The 21,537-nt window shown below is 44.4% G+C and overlaps 2 protein-coding genes across 9 annotated transcripts in view; one reads left to right on the plus strand and one right to left on the minus strand.

The window, feature by feature from the left end:
- Positions 1 to 1,907, minus strand: part of ARHGAP45 (Rho GTPase activating protein 45) — a 175,711-nt gene extending 173,804 nt beyond the window's left edge. Inside the window, exon 1 of one of the 2 annotated variants that reach the window (XM_056517529.1) lies at positions 1,806 to 1,907. In XM_056517529.1, coding sequence (XP_056373504.1) covers positions 1,806 to 1,898 — 93 coding nt within the window. In that variant the 5' untranslated portion in view covers positions 1,899 to 1,907. The remainder of the gene's footprint in view (positions 1 to 1,805) is intronic. The other variant, XM_056517548.1, reaches the window with a different exon arrangement.
- CNN2 (calponin 2) lies at positions 1,717 to 19,920 on the plus strand. Of its 7 annotated transcripts, none has more exons than XM_056517642.1 (7): positions 1,717 to 1,739; positions 13,064 to 13,185; positions 13,271 to 13,337; positions 14,057 to 14,194; positions 17,953 to 18,069; positions 18,251 to 18,397; positions 18,955 to 19,918. In XM_056517642.1, the coding sequence occupies exons 1-7, from the start codon at positions 1,737 to 1,739 to the stop codon at positions 19,207 to 19,209; spliced, it is 849 nt and encodes a 282-aa protein (XP_056373617.1). In that variant the 5' UTR covers positions 1,717 to 1,736; the 3' UTR covers positions 19,210 to 19,918. The 7 variants fall into 7 exon arrangements, with proteins under 7 accessions (XP_056373617.1, XP_056373609.1, XP_056373599.1 ...); XM_056517634.1 differs by having other exon boundaries at positions 1,735 to 1,871; XM_056517624.1 differs by lacking the exon at positions 1,717 to 1,739 and adding an exon at positions 1,957 to 2,127 and having other exon boundaries at positions 18,955 to 19,916.
- Positions 19,921 to 21,537: the final 1,617 nt, after the last annotated feature.

Below are 21,537 nucleotides of genomic sequence, written 5' to 3' on the forward strand. Positions count from 1 at the left end.
CTACGGGAGGGGGCGTGATAGCTGTCACGCCCCCTTCCATAGGCTTGCATTGAGGGGCGGAAGCGTGATGTCACACGGGGGCGGAGGCGTGATGTCACACGCTGTCGGCCCAGTGATCGACAGTAATCACACCCGGAGCAAACACGTTCCGGGGACTGATTACAAACGGGGTGCCGCGTGCAAGATCACGGGGGCCCCCAGCGGTGGGACTCCAGTGATCAGGCATCTTATCCCCTATCCTTTTGATAGGGGATAAGATGTCTAAGCACCGGAGAACCCCTTTAACGTATCTGAAATGAGAAGAAAAGAAAAAACTAAAATAAGGTTAGTATATTTTTTATGCTCTTGCCTGGGGGTGCGCCCATACTGCAGTGTGTTCCTGAACATGGAGCCTCCAATTGTTGACGTCTCCCTACTGTATACTGTATATACAGTCATCTATAGACATCTGTTTATACAGGATAGCGCACAAACACTTAACCCAGAACTGCTCAGCAGCAGCGTGGGTTAACACTTTCCTTGCTGGGCTCCTGTATAGTATACGTGGGTACACTACGCACCCCTGTATACTATACAGCCGGTGGAGGTAAGTAGTGATGCTCTGCACCTTGTATATGTATATGCTGCACATCACTCCTCATCTCCTTACACGCTGTGGACCGGGCGCTCTGCATCTGACCCAGAGTGGTACCTGAAGGCAGTGAAAAAATTGCCACAGGGTACAAAAAGGTGTCCACTTTTCCTGTGAGGTTCAGCTCAGGTGCACAAATAGAACTGTGTGGAGATTTAGAACTTTGCACAAAATTTATCATGTGGCTTGCACAAGTATGGCGAAACTAAAACGATCCACAAAAAACTTCTACCTACACCAACATTGATACATTTTCCCCTTAGTGTACAAATAACTGTACATCAGCCAAGAAAAGGATTCATCAAGTGTTTTCAATAAGGCGGCCCAGTCAGATGAGAATTCCATACAGCTTCATAAGATCTCAGGACAGGTAGCCCATGGGTTATATAAATGATGGCACTACAACTCCCAGCAGGCAATGACAACTACCAGCAATACCTAAGGGGCAGTACACAAGAATAATTCATGTACTGCTATAGAGCACTTTATTTTTTGTCTTACATGCTGGGAGTTGTAGTTTGGAGTCAGCTAATACAATTAGCCAAAAACTATTAAAAACAAAAAGTTAGTTAGGACAAGTCATTTTGATATCTGGTTTTTGACAAGCACAACCTGATTTTTTTTTGTTCTAGACTTTCATTTCGGTGATATTGGTACATCTTTGGTGGGATTCTTCAGTCACTGCAGCAGTAATATGTCCCCATGGTGTGGAGGAATTTTCAGTTCTTGCCTGGGGCACAACTAGAGCTGCAGTTAGATATGGTCGCCCCCTATCTGCGCAGGACAAGGGTCTTCTGTGTAGTGGGCACATGCCATAGAATAATTCCAGGTCACCCCCCCAAAACCCCTTCAGATAACTGATACAATATCCTACACGTGTGTGTGTACCTTCATGGCATGGACACTGGGGGAGATTTATCAAAACCTGTGCAGAGGAAGAGTGGTGCAGTTGCTCATAGCAACCAATCAGCTTGCTTCTTTCATTTTCCACAGGCCTCTAAAGAGGCCTGTGGAAAATGAAAGAAGCAATCTGATTGGTTGCTATGGGCAACTGCACCACTCTTCCTCTGCACAGGTTTTGATAAATCTCCCCCTGTATGTATATATGGTAAATAGCTCCATAGCCCCCGTGCACACCGAAGTATGCTGTGGGCATGCGCCCCGTACCCGGTACCTGCTCCCGCGCCGGACGCTTTGAGGGAATTTCCTCACATTTTGGGACTGGCAGGAAATGCCCATGGTAAAGAATGCGGAGCTCTCTTCCCATATATGGGGATTTTTATCAGCAGCCAATAGGAAGCGGGGGGCGGGGCCTGGCCGCAGACGTTGACTCAATCAGAGGCTAGTGACTCAGACAGACGGACGGACGGACAGACAGGGCGCGGGTAGCGGAGCAGACTGAGCAGCAGTACGGGCCCCTCACTCCTCCGGCAGCAATGAGCAGCCAGTTCAACAAGGGCCCGTCCTATGGCCTGTCCGCGGAAGTCAGGAACCGGGTACGTGCATGGCGGGCGGGAGCTGCTCCCATCACCTCTACTCTTTGTTCTCCTGCATTCATCCATAGACCAGGACTTTCATCCGGCCAGCTCGTCTTGCCCCTGTGTACACTGTCTGCGGTTTCTTTCCCCGTCTTCATTACTCTTGTTCTCCGCAGCTAGAAGTTCTGTAACTTTCTTTTGTTTAACTTGGAAAACTTTTCTCTAAAGTTTTTACGTCTCTTTATAGGACACATCGGATGCCATAGCATCATCATGGCATCTGCCCCAGTAGTTAGTGCCCTCAACCAGCCCCTGGGTACCATATGCCCCCTGCCCAGACAAAGGTGGTGGTTACAGGGGTCCCACTTCTCCATACATTCAGTGATGTTGGAGACCACCCCTAAGGGAAGTAAAACCACCATATAGTTACATTCTGGGGTCAAGTCCTGGAAAAAAATGTGTGTGTGTGTGTGTGTGAACTCACCCAAGAGCTGGTCCAGCAGGACTTCTGCTAATGGGAACAGTGTTCCTGGTGTGGAAAAAGTGCAGGAACTCAGTTCCCACGCATTCCTGCAGGACTTGGCCCCTGGTTACATTTTAATATGAGGCATAACTTACAGTAATGCTCGTGGGCCCCAGTGCAAAATGTGTTCCAGAGCCCCATTTATAAGACTAAAGATTTCTAGATGGGTTATTGGGGCCCCCTGATGCATCCGGGCCCTCTGCACCCCTCATATTACCCCCCTGGTACATAGCGGGCTGATTCTTCTGAAGAAGGAGGCTGGTACCATCTTTTGCCCCAGCAATCGTTATGTCCTAGCCCACTGCAATGCCCTACATCAGCGTTTCCCAAACAGGGGGCCTCCAGTTGCAAAACTACAACTCCCAGCATGCCTAGAAAGCTGAAGGCACCTTGGTTGAGAAACGCTGCCCTAGATCAGTGCTCTCCAATAGTGATGAGCGGCATTGCCCATATTCAAATTTGCGATATTTCGCGACCATAGACAAATATTTGTCCTATATTCGCGAGTTTTGCATATTCTTTATTAGAGATGAGCGAACTTACAGTAAATTCGATTCGTCACGAACTGCTCGGCAGTTGATGACTTATCCTGCATAAAATAGAATGTATCCACCTTTTCCAGCCCACCGGAGCACCTGAAGGTTGAACTAATTTACGCAGGAAAAGTCATCAACTGCCGAGCCGAGAAGTTTGTGACGAATCGAATTTACTGTAAGTTCGCTCATCTCTATTCGTTATGTTCGCATGTGTGAATATTCGCGTATTGGAGGAAGAAAATAGTGAGGGGGTGGGCAACTTTACTATTGGTTGCTAGGGATGTTGCTGATAACCTCTGACAAGTGTATTTGCATCATTCTAATTGGCCCACAAGTGAAAAGAAGGAATATGCAAATATGCGGAAAACAAAATCGAATATACGCAATTTTGAATATATAGCGAATATATTCACAAATTTGCGATATTCGGGATAACAATTCGAAATGCAAATATTCGCGCCCAACACTAGTATCAAACCTGTGGACTTCCAGATGTTGCAAAACTACAACTCCCATCATGCCCGGACAGCCGTTGGCTGTCCGGGCATGCTGGGAGTTGTAGTTTTGCGACATCTGGAGGTCCGCAGGTTGAAGACCATTGCCCTAGATGTTTGTAGTGGAAAAATTAGCTTGTCAAATACAGGCTGGAACCTTCAACTCTTTAGTCATACAGAAATGCAAGTGTGAACAGTTTCCTATGTGAAAATATGAATGTTATAACTTTCATGCTGCCTGAACCGAATAAACTTATATCAGGGATCCTCATTTGATGGTCATCATTAGAGATGAGCGAACTTACAGTAAATTCGATTCGTTACGAACTTCTCGGCTCGGCAGTTGATGACTTTTCCTGCATAAATTAGTTCAGCTTTCAGGTGCTCCGATGGGCTGGAAAAGGTGGATACATTCCTAAGAAAGAGTCTCCTAGGACTGTATCCACCTTTTCCAGCCCACGGGAGAACCTGAAAGCTGAACTAATTTATGCAGGAAAAGTCATCAACTGCCGAGCCGAGAAATTTGTGACGAATAGAATTTCCTGGAAGTTCGCTCATCTCTAGTCATCATAGCATAGCTGGAATAACCAGGGATGTGCAAAGACATTTTAGAGGGCAGGGGCTTGGTTAAAAAAAAAAAAAAGTACTTCATTGTGTGTATTATCCATGTGCTGTGACGTCACTGTGTATTATGTCTGTGCTGTGACGTCACTGTGTATTATGTCTGTACTGTGACGTCACTGTGTATAATGGCTGTGCTGTGACGTCACTGTGTATTATGGCTTTGCTGTGACATCACTGTGTATTATGTCTGTGCTGTGACGTCACTGTGTATAATGGCTGTGCTGTGACGTCACTGTGTATTATGTCTGTGCTGTGACGTCACTGTGTATTATGTCTGTGCTGTGACGTCACTGTGTATAATGGCTGTGCTGTGACGTCACTGTGTATTATGGCTTTGCTGTGACATCACTGTGTATTATGTCTGTGCTGTGACGTCACTGTGTATAATGGCTGTGCTGTGACGTCACTGTGTATTATGGCTTTGCTGTGACATCACTGTGTATTATGTCTGTGCTGTGACGTCACTTTGTATAATGGCTGTGCTGTGACGTCACTGTGTATTATGGCTTTGCTGTGACGTCACTGTGTATTATGGCTTTGCTGTGACGTCACTGTGTATAATGGCTGTGCTGTGACGTCACTGTGTATAATGGCTGTGCTGTGACGTCACTGTGTATAATGGCTGTGCTGTGACGTCACTGTGTATAATGGCTGTGCTGTGACGTCACTGTGTATAATGGCTGTGCTGTGACGTCACTGTGTATAATGGCTGTGCTGTGACGTCACTGTGTATAATGGCTGTGCTGTGACGTCACTGTGTATAATGGCTGTGCTGTGACGTCACTGTGTATAATGGCTGTGCTGTGACGTCACTGTGTATATTAAAGGGGTTATCCAGGAAAAAAACTTGTTTTTTCTTGTGTATATATATATATATATATATATATATATATATATAATCAACTGGCTCCAGAAAGTTAAACAGATATGTAAATTACTTCTATTAAAAAATCTTAAACCTTTCAGTACTTATGAGCTTCTGAAGTTGAGTTATTCTTTTCTGTCTAAGTGCTTTCTGATGACACGTGTCTCGTGAACCGCTCAGTTTAGAAGCAAATCCCCATAGCAAACCTCTTCTAAACTGGGCGGTTCCCGAGACACGTGTCATCAGAGAGAACTTAGACAGAAAAGAATAACTCAACTTCAGAAGCTCATAAGTACTGAAAGGATTATGATTTTTTTTAATAGAAATAATATACAAATCTGTTTAACTTTCTGGAGCCAGTTGATATTTAAAAAAAAGTTTTTTTTTTCCTGGATAACCCCTTTAACTCTGTATTGTGATGCCACTGTGCATATTATCCCTGTCATGTGACACCACTGTTTATTATGCCTGTACTGTGACATCACTGTGCATATTACCTTCTATTCCTATCACTAAGGCTGCGTTCCCATTACGTTTTCCCCATACCGGAGCGCATACAGCAGGGGAGAGCTAAAAACTTGCACTCCCGTATGCCTGCGTTTGCGCTCTCGTATGTAATTCATTTCAATGAGCCGACCGCAGTGAAACTTTCGGTCGGCTCTTTTTTGCCCCGTATGGTTGACCACAGCTTTAGGTGCTGGGAAAAAGCGCATACTGGGCAAAAATAAGCCGACCCAATGTTCAACTGCGGTCGGCTCATTGAAATGAATTGCATACGCAGGTATACGGGAGCGCAAGTTTTTAGCTCTCCCCTGCTGTATGCGCTCCCGTATGGGGAAAACGTAATGGGAACGCAGCCTTATGCAGTACCTTTTTAGGACTTGATTATGCCATCGCTGGTCCTAAAGGGTCCTGTAACAGTGTTCATGCTGCTGTATGGGCACAAGCAGCAAAAGGACAACATTCATATTGTTGCACTCTGCCGCATTTGTGCAGAATCGCAGCAAAATGCAATAATATACCTGTCTATAAGGCATCAAAAGGCAGGTGTAGAAAAAGGGCAGGGACTCGAGCCCCTTTTTATGTCTGTGTGCATGTCCCTAAGAATAACACCATAGAACAGACTATAGCTGGGCATATATAATAGCTAATTCAACAAGCCATTATCTGACGGCTTTCTCTCCCAATCCCCCATACAGAGTTAAGTAAGCCGCTACTGGACACTTTTGGCAGTGTCTTATCTCACATGCACCCATCTTATGGACAGAAATGTAATCTTGGTAGGATATAAGGTACAAGGGGACTAGGTTTCAGAAATATACACAGCTTTAGAATATAGATTATTAGTAAGTAGCGTTTAATCCTTATGAACGTGCAATGCTGGACATTACCAGTGAAGTGGCTGACCTATTTAAAGGAGTTATCCAGTATGAGAAAAAAAATATCTAATACATCACCACACCTGTCCTCAGGTTGTGTGTGGTATTACAACTTGACTCCTTTAAATGGGCACTGTCAGATACAAAAAAATTTTTTATATGTTGTACATCTCGCCAAAAGATTAACCTTTCTAATATACTTCATAAGAAAATGTTGTTTTCTTTCCCTGTCTGAGGGCTATCAGACGGGAGAGGGCACAGAGGAGGGCTATCAGACGGGGGAGGGCACAGAGGAGGGCTATCAGACGGGAGAGGGCACAGAGGAGGGCTATCAGACGGGGGAGGGCACAGAGGAGGGCTATCAGGCGGGGGAGGGCACAGAGGAGGGCTATCAGGCGGGGGAGGGCACAGAGGAGGGCTATCAGGCGGGGGAGGGCACAGAGGAGGGCTATCAGGCGGGGGAGGGCACAGAGGAGGGCTATCAGGCGGGGGAGGGCACAGAGGAGGGCTATCAGGCGGGGGAGGGCACAGAGGAGGGCTATCAGGCGGGGGAGGGCACAGAGGAGGGCTATCAGGCGGGGGAGGGCACAGAGGAGGGCTATCAGGCGGGGGAGGGCACAGAGGAGGGCTATCAGGCGGGGGAGGGCACAGAGGAGGGCTATCAGGCGGGGGAGGGCACAGAGGAGGGCTATCAGGCGGGGGAGGGCTATCAGGCGGGGGAGGGCTATCAGGCGGGGGAGGGCTATCAGGCGGGGGAGGGCTATCAGGCGGGGGAGGGCTATCAGGCGGGGGAGGGCTATCAGGCGGGGGAGGGCTATCAGGCGGGGGAGGGCACAGAGGAGGGCTATCAGGCGGGGGAGGGCACAGAGGAGGGCTATCAGGCGGGGGAGGGCACAGAGGAGGGCTATCAGGCGGGGGAGGGCACAGAGGAGTGTTTTACTATTACAATGACGGGGTAGTTTTTTTTGTTTTTTTTTTCTTACTTACCTTCTAGAGATCCCTTTTGTGCTTGAAAGTGTAAGTTTCTCCCTTTTTCCTTTTGAAGACACATCTTGGGTTTTAGCTTGACCTTTTAGGAGGCCCCTGTAGATGTCATCCACTGAGGTAGAATTGCTTTTCCATAACTTCATGCACTTTTTTGCACAGTCACATACATACTTTCTGAGTTAGGGTGCATTCACACCCCGTTTTTGCTGTACAGTTCCCGTATACGGTTTCAAGTATGGATGTCCCGATACTAGTATCGGTATCGGGGCCGATACTCGGCATTTGCATGGTATCGGGGACTCGTTTAATGTCCCTGATACCATGCCCGATACCTGGTGCTGTGCGGCACTGTCCCGTTCTCTTGATCGCAATCCTCCTATGGAGGAGCATGTGACACACACGTCACTCTTCCTCCCCAGCGTAACGCTACGGAGGAAGCAGAGTGACGTGTATGTCACATGCTCCTGCGTAGGACGCAATGATGCGATCGGGAGAACGGGACAGCGGAGCGACAACACCCGAGGACAGCCGCAGGTGAGTGCTGTCTATATAAGGGGGGGGGGGAGCTGCTGTCTATATAAGGTGGGAGCTGCTGTCTATATAAGGGGAGGGGAGCTGCTGTCTATATAAGGGGAGGGGAGCTGCTGTCTATATAAGGGGAGGGGAGCTGCTGTCTATATAAGGGGAGGGGAGCTGCTGTCTATATAATGGGAGGGGAGCTGCTGTCTATATAAGGGGAGGGGAGCTGCTGTCTATATAAGGGGAGGGGAGCTGCTGTCTATATAAGGGGAGGGGAGCTGCTGTCTATATAAGGGGAGGGGAGCTGCTGTCTATATAAGGGGGGGGAGCTGCTGTCTATATAAGGGGGGGGAGCTGCTGTCTATATAAGGGGGGGGGAGCTGCTGTCTATATAAGGGGGGGGGAGCTGCTGTCTATATAAGGGGGGGAGCTGCTGTCTATATAAGGGGGGGGGAGCTGCTGTCTATATAAGGGGGGGGGAGCTGCTGTCTATATAAGGGGGGGGAGCTGCTGTCTATATAAGGGGGGGGGAGCTACTGTCTATATAAGGGGGGGGAGCTGCTGTCTATATAAGGGGGGGGGGAGCTGCTGTCTATATAAGGGGGGGGGGAGCTGCTGTCTATATAAGGGGGGGGGAGCTGCTGTCTATATAAGGGGGGGGGGAGCTGCTGTCTATATAAGGGGGGGGGGAGCTGCTGTCTATATAAGGGGGGGGGAGCTGCTGTCTATATAAGGGGGGGGGGGGAGCTGCTGTCTATATAAGGGGGGGGGGGTGGCCTGCTCCCTACAAGGGGGGACACTGCTCCCTGTCTACAATGAGGGGGCACACTGATTACAAGGAGGGGGGTGCCCGCTGTCTACAAGTGGGACACGGGGGGCTCTGTCTACAGGGGGGGGGGGGGCCTGTTGTCTACAAGGGGGGCTGTTGTCTACAAGGGGGACACGGGGGGGGGGGGGTGCTGTCTACAGGGGGGCCAAGAGGGAGTGCTGTCTACAAGGGGGGGGGGCTGCGGTCTACAGGGGGGCTGCTACTAATATCTGCAACAATCTATACTACCTACAAGTGGATACTACCTACTATTAAAGGCAATCTTACAGCAGAGTCACCTGCACGTTATAGGTAGATTGTGCAGGTGACCCGGTTACTACCGCTGCTCGCCATGTGATCATGAGCCCAATCACTCCGGAGACATCGGTTTTGCTGCCAATGCAAATTCCCTGTTCTGTCCAATGGAGAAGAGAGAAATCTTGGCTCATACTACAGCAGCTGCCTCCATTGTTCACAACAATTAACCCACATATCATACGGTAAACAGCGCCAGAAACCGGGTCGCCCTGGTGTCAGTTTGCCTTTAAAATATAAGTACTCGTACTTGGTATCGGCGAGTACTAGAATTAAAGTATCGGTACTCGTACTAGTTCTTAAAAAAATGGTATCGGGACATCCCTAGTTTCAAGTTAAAAACCGTACGGAACCGTATAGAAAACCGTATGCATTGACTTAACATTGTAAACCGTATGTCAAACGCATCATCCGGATTAGTCCGATTTGCGTCTTATACGGTTTTGTCCAGTTTTTTTTTTCACACTTACCCAAAACCGTAGTTTACCCTGTTTTTTGGTCCAGGTGAAATACCGTATATGTTTTTTAAAATTTATTTTTTTTTTTTTATTTTTTTTTTAACATGGGAGTCAATGGGAACCGTACAGAACCATATGTGCGTATGGTTCCATCCGGTTTTCAACATATGGTTTTTGACTGCACAGTTTTTTTTTCTTGTAATTTCAATCAAACAAGTGAAACTTTATTCAAAATGGAGTGCAAAGTTAAAAACTTATACATTTTTTCTTTAAAAAACAGATGCAACCGGACATCATTTTCAAACCGTTTACGGATTGAAATTTGTACACACATTTGGATACAGTTTACTCAGGTATATCCCCTGATATGGGAACTGTATTGCAAAACCGTAGTGTGCATGTACCCTTATGTAGATATTTTGTTACTTTATCTTGTGTATTATTAAATAGAAGGCCACAGACATAGCTAGTAATGGTTGTAACTGTATAGCGAAGATGTGGATCTCATGTAGGGTCCATAGGAAGTGTTCACTGTAGTGGAATTTGTGTATAGAGCAATTCATGGGTAGTAAGAGCCAAAGTGTGGAGATGAAACCCACTGTGGCTATACTCAATGGAATACAAGGGTCGTTGGGGGAGATTTATCAAAACCTGTCCAGAGGAAAAGCTGCTGAGTTGCCCATAGCAACCAATCAAATCACTGCTTTAATTTTTAAAGAGGCCTGTGAAAAATGAAAGAAGCGATCTGATTGGTTGCTATGGGCAACTCAGCAGCTTTTCCTCTGGACAGGTTTTGATAAATCTCCCCCATTGTTATTTGTCTGTCTTCTCTGAATGGGAAAAAAGGTTGGGGCTGTCAGATGGAGAACGCCATAACTGGTAAAGTGTTAGAGGGAGATTTATGAAAACCTGTGCAAAAAAAAAAAAAAAAGTTGCCCATAGCAACCAGTCAGATCACTTCTTTCATTTTTAACAAGGCCTCTGCAAAATGAAAGAAGTGATCTGATTGGTTGCTATGGGCAACTGGGCAACTTTTTTTTTGCACAGGCTTTGATAAATCTCCCTCTTAATGGCTACAGATAGAGCTGTCGGTGTAAAATGTAATTACATTGAGTCGCCCTTACAGACTTGTCAAATACAGTAGGAGTATATAAGGTTGTCAAGGTAACATGGCACACCCAGTGAGTTTCATTCTCAGGTCTTGTTCTAACAGGACTTGTGCAGGAAACTTCTCATTGATCAAGTCTGGCCAGCAGGAAGAGCTGTAACAGACAATATGGAGTTAAATAAGCGGCACAATCATTCTCCAGTCTTTAGTGTACCTCTATGTAATTTGTATGGCCTCCTTTTTATATGTTTGGGTTGTTTGCCAAGACCTTTTAACAAGTTATTAGAAAGTGACACTAAGAATTGTGTTAGACTGAACTTGTGACCCCCTCAGCCTTCTAAAAACTCTTGTAGAAAGGTTTGGATACATTGACAACTGGGCATTCCTATTCCCTTCGTTAATAGGTGACCCTACACCCTCTTAGTGTCAGCACTGTTTGGATGGTGTCAGTGTATGTCCCATTGGACAGTAACATCCGACTTTTAGCAAAATATGCTTTATTTAATAAGGAACCCATAGATTTACTGAAACAGACAGGTCGGAAGAGATGACAGATGCTCTTCAAAAGCTGACCCCTTTTCTCTCTTTCCAAAGTACATATGTAGCACCTCAGGCAGGACCTACAGCTGACATATGTCTCAGATGACGGCTGTTACAAGGGAGTTTATATAACTTGTCCTTCCTAGGACTTTGCATCTGCAATAACCTTAATTTATTTGGCTCCTAAAACTTTCTAACTCTTGATTTCGCACAAGTAAGTTAGTCCAGAAGTGTGATATAATGTTTTGACATAGGGCTGGGCGGTATACCCGTTCATACCAAATACCGACATTTTTGTGCTGCACGATATGAATTTTAACCCATACCGCAATACCGGTTGGGCCCCTCCACCTCGGGAATGAATGAATGAGCCCAGAGCTACGTTGTCCCCACATCGGGGAACTAATCACAAGTCACCCGCGAGCACTGTTCTGCCCCCCAATTAATTATCAGCCCAGCGCTGTCCCCATCGGGGTAAATACTATGTCACCCGCATGCGCTGCCCTTCTCATCCTCATGTTTGTTGCGGCGCTGACACGCTATACCAGTGGTCTTCAACCTGCCGTCCTCCAGATGTTGCAAAACTTCAACTCTGAAAATGCCCGGACAGCTGTTGGCTGTCCGGGCATGCTGGGAGTTGTAGTTTTGCAACATCTGGAGGTCAGCAGGTTGAAGACCACTGCTCTATATTGTGTGGTATCCCTATGCCTGGGCTGCAAAAAATAAACAAAATAAACTTTAACTCACCTCCCGTTGGTCCGGTACCGGCCTCAGCTGCTTCCTAGTGAATGGAACGTCGGACAGCCGTCAGCCTATCACCGGCTGCAGTGATGTTCCGCCTCGGCCGCTGATAGGCTGAGCCCACTGTCATTTAAGAAGCCGCTCAGAGCTTCTTACATGACAGTAGGCTCAGCCTATCAGCGGCCGAGGCAGAACATCGCTGCAGCCAGTGATAGGCTGACAGCTGTCCGACGTTCCCGTCCCTAGCGTAAGGCCGACGTCGGAACATGCGTGAGTTTATTTTGTTTACCTTGTGTCTGTGCCGGCGGCGGCAACAAACAGCATGAGGAAGGCAGCGGGTGACATGTATTTACTCCGATGGGGGCAGCGCTGGGCTGATAATTAATTTTTGTTGGGAGGGGCAGAATAACGCAGCGCTGGGCTGATAATTTGGGGGGGGGAGGAAATACAGTTATATACCATGGAGCCGCCGAAAGTTACAAAAATACCGTGATACGCAGATTTGGTCATATCGCCCAGCTCTATTTTGACATTCAGTGAATACTTGTTTAGTGACTCCACAGTAGTCTCATGATAGCACTTAACATGATTGTACAAGTAAAGTCAAGTGACTGATATCATCATTATTGAGGTTACAGCTAGGCCGTCTCATGATGAGCAAAGGGACAGTGTTCTACTATGTTACACACCCTGAGTAAGGCTGACGCACCACCCCCCAGGGAAGGTGGAGGACAATTTGTTACCCAATCAGTATTACATTCTGAAAAAGTTTTGGCATAGAAGAGCTGTTCTACAAACTGTGGTGGTGGGGACGGACATTTACTTGTCACAATCCTGAATTATATGCCTTTTAAAAGATGTTTGTGTGTAATAATATCTATCTATATCTATATATATCTCCACAAACGAAAGACCGCAGCACTCCAATGGATAGGTGAATAAGATTTATTGACCCAACATCAGGAACTCATATAATTTTAGACTGATCAAAGTTGTGTACAACTAAGATTTGATATGTAAATGCTTACACTCCGAATATCTTCTTCCTAAACACCAGTTGGCGCAGAAATATGACCCTCAGAAGGAGGCTGAGCTTCAAGTCTGGATTGAAGAGGTCACGGGAATGTCTATTGGGCCTGATTTCCAGAAGGGGTTAAAAGATGGTGTCATTTTATGCGAGTAAGTATTGAATGACCAGGAGAACAAAAGGCCATTTATGCTGTTTTACATAATCTCTTTACTGTTATTTTAAATTTTTTTCTAGACTTATGAACAAGCTGAGACCGAAGGCTATCCCAAAAGTTAATGTCTCCAAGCAAAACTGGCATCAGGTACTTTTTTCCTTTTACACATTGGGGAAATGGAACAAGAGGCATATATAGAGACCAAACTACAAAGAGGTCTCTGATCAGAATATTTTGGATGATTTCCTGAGAACAGTAATGTCATTGATGAAATCATCAGTCACTTTTGTTCACTGATCCCAAGTGGCTGAATGCGTGTACTGTAATGCCTAAAAATTGCCTGCTATTTGGACATTGGGCTTAGAGGGATTGTCTCACAAATATGAAATTCCTCTGTTAGACCACACAACGTGTTTCTGGCTGGAATCATGTACATAATGCTCTTCTGTCTACAGCACCTCTTCCTGTACTTTGGATTCCCTCTCAGAACATCCACCTAATGTGTCGGGGGTCACACATGCTCGGTAGCTTAGACCCCTTTTACCTAGGTGGTACAGTGTTCCTTGCTCTTGGCGGGCCAGCCAGTAAGATTCAGTTCAGCTTCTTATTGCCTGCACTACACATAGGTGGACCTTCTGGCCAGAAAAAGAAACACCACAAAGGTGCCAAACAAGTATACAACTCCTAAAACTCAGGAGCTATTTTTTTTATTAAATGTTTCATTTGACCTTACAGAGAGAATTTATAATTTTGGGGGAAGTGTCTTTATTCCAATGCCGGGTAATAGTAAGAAAACAGCATCGCATTGTATAACATCTAACATGCTATCTTGTGATCCAGAGAATTTTGTTTCCTTTGTTCCTCAGCTTGAAAACCTATCCAACTTCATTAAAGCCTTGTCTGCCTATGGGATGAAATCTGTGGATCTGTTTGAAGCAAATGACCTTTTCGAAAATGGAAACATGACACAAGTCCAAACTTCCCTGCTGGCACTCGCTGGGATGGTATGTTTGTTCCGTCCTACATGTGCTTTTACACATAGCAGATTGGTTGTAGAAACCTTCTGCAATTGCCCCAGTCCAAGGAATGAGTATGGGAGAAATCAAAGTGCCTGCTGCAAAAGCAACCCAATCCAGATGTATGGGACAGGGTTTAATCTGCTGCATCTGAATAGAACATAATAATGTCAGACAGTATGGACAATGCTTTGTTACAAAGGGAGGAGTGTGATTTAACCATTGTCTTCCAAGAACAAAATTTATTACAAAGACGCAACTCGGAGCAATTTGTGAAGGGAGCAATGCTTGTTCCAAACTGTTGACAATGTTGAGTCAAGGGGACACATGGAGGGAGATTTATCAAAACCTGTGTAGAGGAATAGTACACTTGTCCATATCAAGCTATCAGGTCTCTTTCATAAATGACTATATCTGGCTCTCCCATAGAGATGCATGTAGGGGGGAGTGCGTCGGACACCACTTTGTATGAGAACCACAGGCACCAGCTTTCAATTGAGCCTGTATATTGCGTGAAGAGTTTGCTCTATAATAGGCCCAACACAAATTTTCTCTTGCAGGCACCTTTCACATATCTCTTTGCTTCCATAACGTGGAAGAATGTTTCTATTCTCTGCTGCAAAGGGTCAAAGAGGCATTCTAAAGCCTCTAAAGTGCCGAGGAACACCCCCTTGCTCCCCCTCCCATAACGTATCCCTGCTTGATTGTCAGCTGCATGCCAAGCCCTATTCCGAAATCTTATTCCTGCTCTTTGCTGTGTTTAAATTTTGTGCAGCTGTGAGATTTGGGGAAAAAAGGCTCAGCTTCCTGCTATCGTTTAAGCAGGGATGGAGAGAAAGTGAGGAGGCATGCCAACCTTTAGCACTTTAGAACGTGAAGTGTAGATTAAAGGAGTATTCCCATCTCCTTAATCAAGATTGCAATTGGATTAATTTAGCAAACTTGCCTGGTTCTGTAGATCCCTCCACTAACTCTGCTTATCTCAGCATTTATAATGGCTGGCAGTTGCAGGTATATTACTTTTAGTTTGGAAACTGTCACAGACACAGAAGATGACCTGCCTCTAATCCCAGCCCTGTCCACCAGGAAGTGTTAGCAAGATAAGAATACCCCTTTAAGTTTTTCACTTATTTTCCCTTAGTCCTATGAGCAGTGCAATAATGGGGGTGATTTTGCCCCGTGTGAGTTTAACCCCTTAAGGACCAAGCCCATTTTGACCTTAAGGACCAGGCCAATTTTATTTTAGAGTTTTTGTTTTTTCCTCCTCGCCTTCTAAAATCCATAACTCTTTTATATTTCCATCTACAGACCCATATAAGGGCTTGTTTTCTGCGTGACCAATTGTACTTTGTAATGAAACCTCTCATTTTACCATAAAATGTACAGCGAACCCAAAAAAAATTTTTTTTTAGGGAGGAAATTTAAATGAAAATCACAATTTTGCACATTTTGGAGGGTTTTGTTTTCACACTATACACTTTACGGTAGAAATGACGCGTTCTTTATTCTCTGGGTCAATATGATTAAAATGATACCCATGGCTAGATACTTTAATATTTTTGTACCGCTTAAAAAAAAAAATCTAAAACATTTTTTTACAAAATCAGTAATCTAAAATTGCCCTATTTTGACCACCTATAACTTTTTCATTTTTCTGTATATAGGACGGTATGAGGGCTCATTTTTTGCGCTGTCATCTGTACTTTTTATTCATACCACATTTGCATATATTAAACTTATAGATATTTTTTTATTACATTTTTTGGGAATGAAATGTGACAAAAAAAGCTGCATTTTTGGAATTTTTTTATTTTTTACATTTACGCTGTTCGCCGTACAGGATAATTAACATTATATTTTGATCGGACATTTGCGCACACGGCGATACCAAATACGTTTATAAAAAAAATACACTTTTTGAGGGTAAAATGGGAAAAACAGACAATTTTTTATTGGGGGAGGGGATTTTTATTTTTTTTTTATTTTTTTTACTTTACACTTTTTATGTCCCCATAGGCGACTATCTACATCAATAATTTGATTGCTAATACTGTTCAGTGCTATGCATAGGACATAGCACTGATCAGTATTATCGGCTATCTCCTGCTCTGGTCTGCTCGATCTCAGACCAGAGCAGGAGACGCCGGGAGAGGGACTGAGGCAGGTGAGGGGACCTCCGTCCGCCATTACAGATGATCGGATTGCCTCGGCAGCGCTGCGGGTGATCCGATAATCTATTTTAACATGCGCATTGCCGTGATCTGTACTGATCACGGCATCTGAGTGATTAATGGCGGACATCCGTGTGATCGTGGATGTCAGCCATTACCAGCGGGTCCCCGGCTGCTGATAGCAGCGGGAACCTGCCGCTCCGATGCTCGCGGTCATACACCGGATGTAAATGTATGTCCTGGTGCGCGAAGTACCGCCAAGCCAGGACTTACATTTACGTCCGTAGTAGTTAAGGGGTTATAAAGGACCTAGAAATACTTTGATCGCCGCATCTAAAGAGTTAATGCCGGACATCAGCCAGATCGGCAATGTCCGGCATTAGCATGGGTCCTGGTTGCTTATAGCAATTATATATGGAGACGCGCATATGGACTTTCATGCGCTAAGGGGTTAAAGTACAATAATAAAGGAGGGAAGCTGCTGACATGACTAAGGGATAACAGATTAACTACTTAAGGCTGTGTAATTTCTGCTTCAAGAATTGACATGTCAATTCTTGAAGCAGAAAATACTCCTTGTGAGAACCTTCCGTTGACATAAATAGGGCTGGGAATTCAGCTTGGAATCGGCTTCAGATCACCTTTGTGCCATGTTAGATGAATAGAGAAGTAGAGAAAATTCAGTGAGGAAACTCTGCCTTGTGAACATAGTCTGAGAGGGATTTCCCCTTTTTGTCCGAAGTTACACATGATATTTGGAAGGGTTACCACCCGACCAGGGGTGTAACCTCTGGGCATTTCTGCCTGCTGAAGGATGGGCCAGAGCCCTAGAGTCTTTAACCCACGAAAGTACATATATTAATGCTTTATAGTTATATATTAAACTAACAAATGCCTCAAAAGGGTAAGCCGAAAGCCGCTATGCTACCCAGGATCTGACAGAGGATCATTCTTCCAAGACCTTTTATGGCTCATGCATCTATTGCAGAAAAGACAAGGTATCAATAACACTGAGGGGGAGCTTACACAACGGCAGGAAAAAGCTGAATGTTACCGTGGTGAAGCTATTTACGTGGGGACACTAGGGAATGCCTCTTTTCCAGAGAATAAAAGCATCTTTCTAAATTATAGTAGCACAGACATGTATATGAAAGGTACCATGGAGGAATTTATCAAAACCTGTGCAGAGGAAAAGTGGTGCAGTTACCCATAGCAACCAGATTGTTTCTTTCTTTTTTTAAAAAGGTCTCTGAAAATCTGATTGTTACCAAGGGCAACTAATTTGTTTTCTCTGCACAGGTTTTGATAGATTTAGTCCCATATTGTTCTTAGTTTGGAGTGTGAATTGCAGCTGTCAGATTCCCATTAACATTGTATGGTCAGCTTACAATGTGATGTGATTATTCATAATTTATATCAGTGTACTGGTAACTTACAGTGGATGCAAAGCTACAGCATCAGCGGTTTTTAAAGACCTATAGCCAACTGGTGGCCTACAACCTGTTCTACAGAACGGAGCCACAAAGTGGCAGGGCATTGTCTACTGCTTGGCCATGATCTGATCTTTTATTTTAGGCAAAGACAAAAGGTCTCCGCAGTGACGTGGATATTGGAGTGAAATATTCTGAGAAGCAAGAGAGAAACTTTGATGAAAACACAATGAAAGCAGGGCAGTGTGTTATAGGACTACAAGTAAGTATTGATAGAAGCACTGAAAGAAACTGCATCCCAGCATGGCTGATTACCTTTTACTTGAGGGTTATTCCCATGTTGCCAAGGTGGAGGGAACTAGTTTCGAAATGAAGGTGTGTGAGCAAAGCCTTAGTAAGTTGGAGCGATTTATCTAATTTTTATGTGAATATCCCTCATACAGATGGGTACTAATAAGTGTGCCAGCCAGTCTGGAATGACAGCTTATGGAACAAGAAGGCATCTGTATGACCCAAAGAACAGTATCTTGCCACCGATGGACCATTCTACAATAAGCCTTCAAATGGGGACCAACAAAGGAGCTAGTCAGGTAAGGATTTTAAGTACTAGCTAACAAAATATGTAACTGATAACATAATGAATTACCTAAGTTTGACCGATTACTAAGCTAGTTTTGCCAACCACTCAAAATGTCATTTGCATGGTTACATTCCATTGTCATACCACAGAAGTTTATAGTCAGATGTATGGAAGTTGTCATTTATAGCATTGGGTATTAGTAAAATGTTTTCTCACCTGGAACATCTACCACATTATGCTGTAGTCTTAGGCAGGGCTCACTCCTTAAAGCTATTACAGATGCAAGTCCCAGCCTAACTGTGGGTCTGATCATCTGATCTGATATTTCAGACCTCCCGCCAGGACTTCCATGCATAAGACTGATGCAAAAATGCTAGTGTGAAACCAGCCACTTATTGGTTGGGTCACAGTAGTCAGACCCGTAGTACTGGTTATAAATGTTACAGACGGGAGAATATGTTGTGTAGCATATAAAGGCAATGCCATACCAATCACAAAACTGATAATTGAATATGGTAAATGTATTTTTTTTATTGTGTGGTAAATGTTTAATGTATGTTGTTCTAGGTGGGGATGACTGCTCCTGGAACAAGGCGACACATTTATGATTCAAAGACAGGCACTGAAAAGTGTGACAATTCTTCCATGTCCCTGCAGATGGGATATAACCAGGGAGCCAACCAAAGCGGCCAGATATTTGGTCTGGGCCGTCAGATCTACGATCCCAAATATTGTCCAAAGGGCAATCCTGACAATCTGCCGGATCAATATGAGAATGAGGATCAGCATGAGTATAGCTACAACCAGGAACAAGACTTGTAATGTCCTCTGTGGTGCTTGGGGTGCAGCACAAAGCACGCTCTACCGTGAATCAGACCAAACTGCCAGCAGGAGGCTTTACATTGCCAAAACAAAATCCAGATATGTGGACTAAAACATTGTTCTAGTGTTTTTGGTTAGAATTTGTTAAATTTGTTTTAATTTGAGGATCAAAAATTAAGGTGCCTGAAGGGGACCGCAATGTATTATTCTGCCATTTTTATTGCTCTCAGGGGACACCGTATTATCCATACGTCTAATGGGACCTCAAAAAAAAAAAAAAAAACATATTAAACTGTACTACGGGCTTGGAGGTAGCTTGATGTATTAGGGAACTGTGTTATGTATGTAAGTTGGACAGCTCAAAACTTATATTCCCACATAGCTTTCCTGCTCAAACTCATCAGGCTATTAACTGTTTTGTCTGTAGCCAGTGCTCTTTCATTTTATGGGCTCCAACCTTTGTTTTCTCAGCACCTACTGCTGCAAGTGAGACTCTGCTGCATGTCCCTAATATTTCTGCATAGTTCCAAGCCAGAAGCGTACTTTAAAGCGGTACTCCACTCCCCAACGTTTAGTTCTGAACGCTGGATGCGGGCTTCGGGGGTCACCACGAGAAACTAAATGTTCTGAACGATGGGGAGTGGAGTACCCCTTTAAGACTCTAACCTCTGAAGTGATTTGTCAGATATTAAAAGGAATACTGTACTCTGGTGCAGACGACTACTGCTCTGTCCTGCCCGGGCTGCAAAGAAAATGAAAATAAACCATCACTCACCTTCCTGGGTTCCCGCGGAGCGCCACTACAGCTGATCGGTCCTCCGGTCCATCTTCTTCATACTTCCGTGTGAACGAAGCGTCACATGGCGCTCAGCCTATCGCCAGCCGCCGCGATGTTCTGCCTCGGCCCATAATAGGCTGAGCGCCATGTGACTCTTCGTTCACACGGAAGTATGAAGAAGATGGAACAGAGGACCGATCAGCTGTAGCGGCGCTCCGCGGGAACCCAGGAAGGTGAGAGATGGTTTACTTAAATTTTTTTTTTTTTTTTTTTTTTATCTTTTTTTTTTTTTGCAGCCTGGGCAGGACGGAGCAGGAATACTCTGCACCAGAGTACTCCTTTAACCAACAGAATCTCTTTATTTTGTACGTGAAGTTACTTATTCTTTGTTTTATGGTGGGCAGGTTTGGGATAACTGGTAAGGAGTTTTTTTAGAGGTTTTCTGGTCCTCATACATTGATAGCCTACCCTCAGGATAGGCTATCCAATACTCATTGGCGGATGTTGATGTCCAGCAGCTGTTTGGGCGACTACACAATGAATTGGGCCAGAACCCATTCACTGCTCATTCTGTAATAGTGGCACTGGGTACCTGCAGCTTAGCATTGAAGTGTTGGCACCCTATAAAACCCACAGAGCTGCACATGCTCTCATCCTATCCTGCAGGGCAGGAAGTTGTATGTGGTTTGCCTTCTTTACAAATGCTCTGTTGTGTAGTCTGTGTAGAGAGCTACCATATTGGAAACGTTAAATTAAGCAGCTTTTTTTTCTTTTCTTTTTTTTCTTTCAGTGACCAAAGAACTTGTTATACCTCTGTTATACCTCTGTTATACCTAAATAGAGCTACCTTATATATTTCCTGTGCCTGTTTCACAGAGAATATGCCTGTGTGGTTCTATATATGCACGTAATATTGAGGCAATTGTTACAAGGAAATTTGCCTTACTATTTTTTTTTTCTATACAAGGGAGTAGTTTATTTTTTGTGTTAGAATGTGCATTCCATTGTAGTACTTATACTATAATGCTAGATGATAGCTTTTCAGATACTCAGCTTGAAATGGCTAGAAAGAATAAAGTTAATCTCACAAGCTGAATATTTGTTCTTTAAAAGTGCCCTTAATGTGATTCTTGGAGCAATATTCTAGCACTCCTGATGCTTATATGACTGTTACTAGAGATCCGAAATATTGTACTAATCTGTGATCATCATTTTTTCATCTGTATTTATTCCATTTATACATACAGGGCTTCATATTAAGTGGGGGATATAAAGTATTTGGGCACGGTCAAACAGGGATTTTTTTTGTGGTTTAACAAACCATTTGCAATGCATCACTAAATATCATGCATTTCCATTTTCCTGGTGCATTTTTTTTTTTTTTTTTTTTTATTATCATTTTTTGCAGGTCTATGTATGGAAAAATGCTACATCTTTAACCTGACCTGAGAGACCATATGTGAACGTCTTTAAAATGTATTTTTTATGTAATAAAACATGTAACTGGATGAGTATCTGAATTTGTTTTTTGTGCATGGCAGTAACCGGTA

This window comes from Hyla sarda, chromosome 1 (assembly GCF_029499605.1).
Source record: "Hyla sarda isolate aHylSar1 chromosome 1, aHylSar1.hap1, whole genome shotgun sequence".
Taxonomy (NCBI): domain Eukaryota; kingdom Metazoa; phylum Chordata; class Amphibia; order Anura; family Hylidae; genus Hyla; species Hyla sarda.

What these genes read in the sequence shown, in the direction of transcription:
- CNN2 (XM_056517615.1), top strand. Translation starts at nt 9,851, where the DNA reads ATGGAGTGCAAAGTTAAAAACTTATACATTTTTTCTTTAAAAAACAGA. An exon ending in CCAAGCAAAACTGGCATCAG is followed by an intron (nt 13,338 to 14,056) that starts GTACTTTTTTCC and finishes TTTGTTCCTCAG; the next exon opens with CTTGAAAACCTATCCAACTT. An exon ending in AGTGTGTTATAGGACTACAA is followed by an intron (nt 18,070 to 18,250) that starts GTAAGTATTGAT and finishes TCCCTCATACAG; the next exon opens with ATGGGTACTAATAAGTGTGC.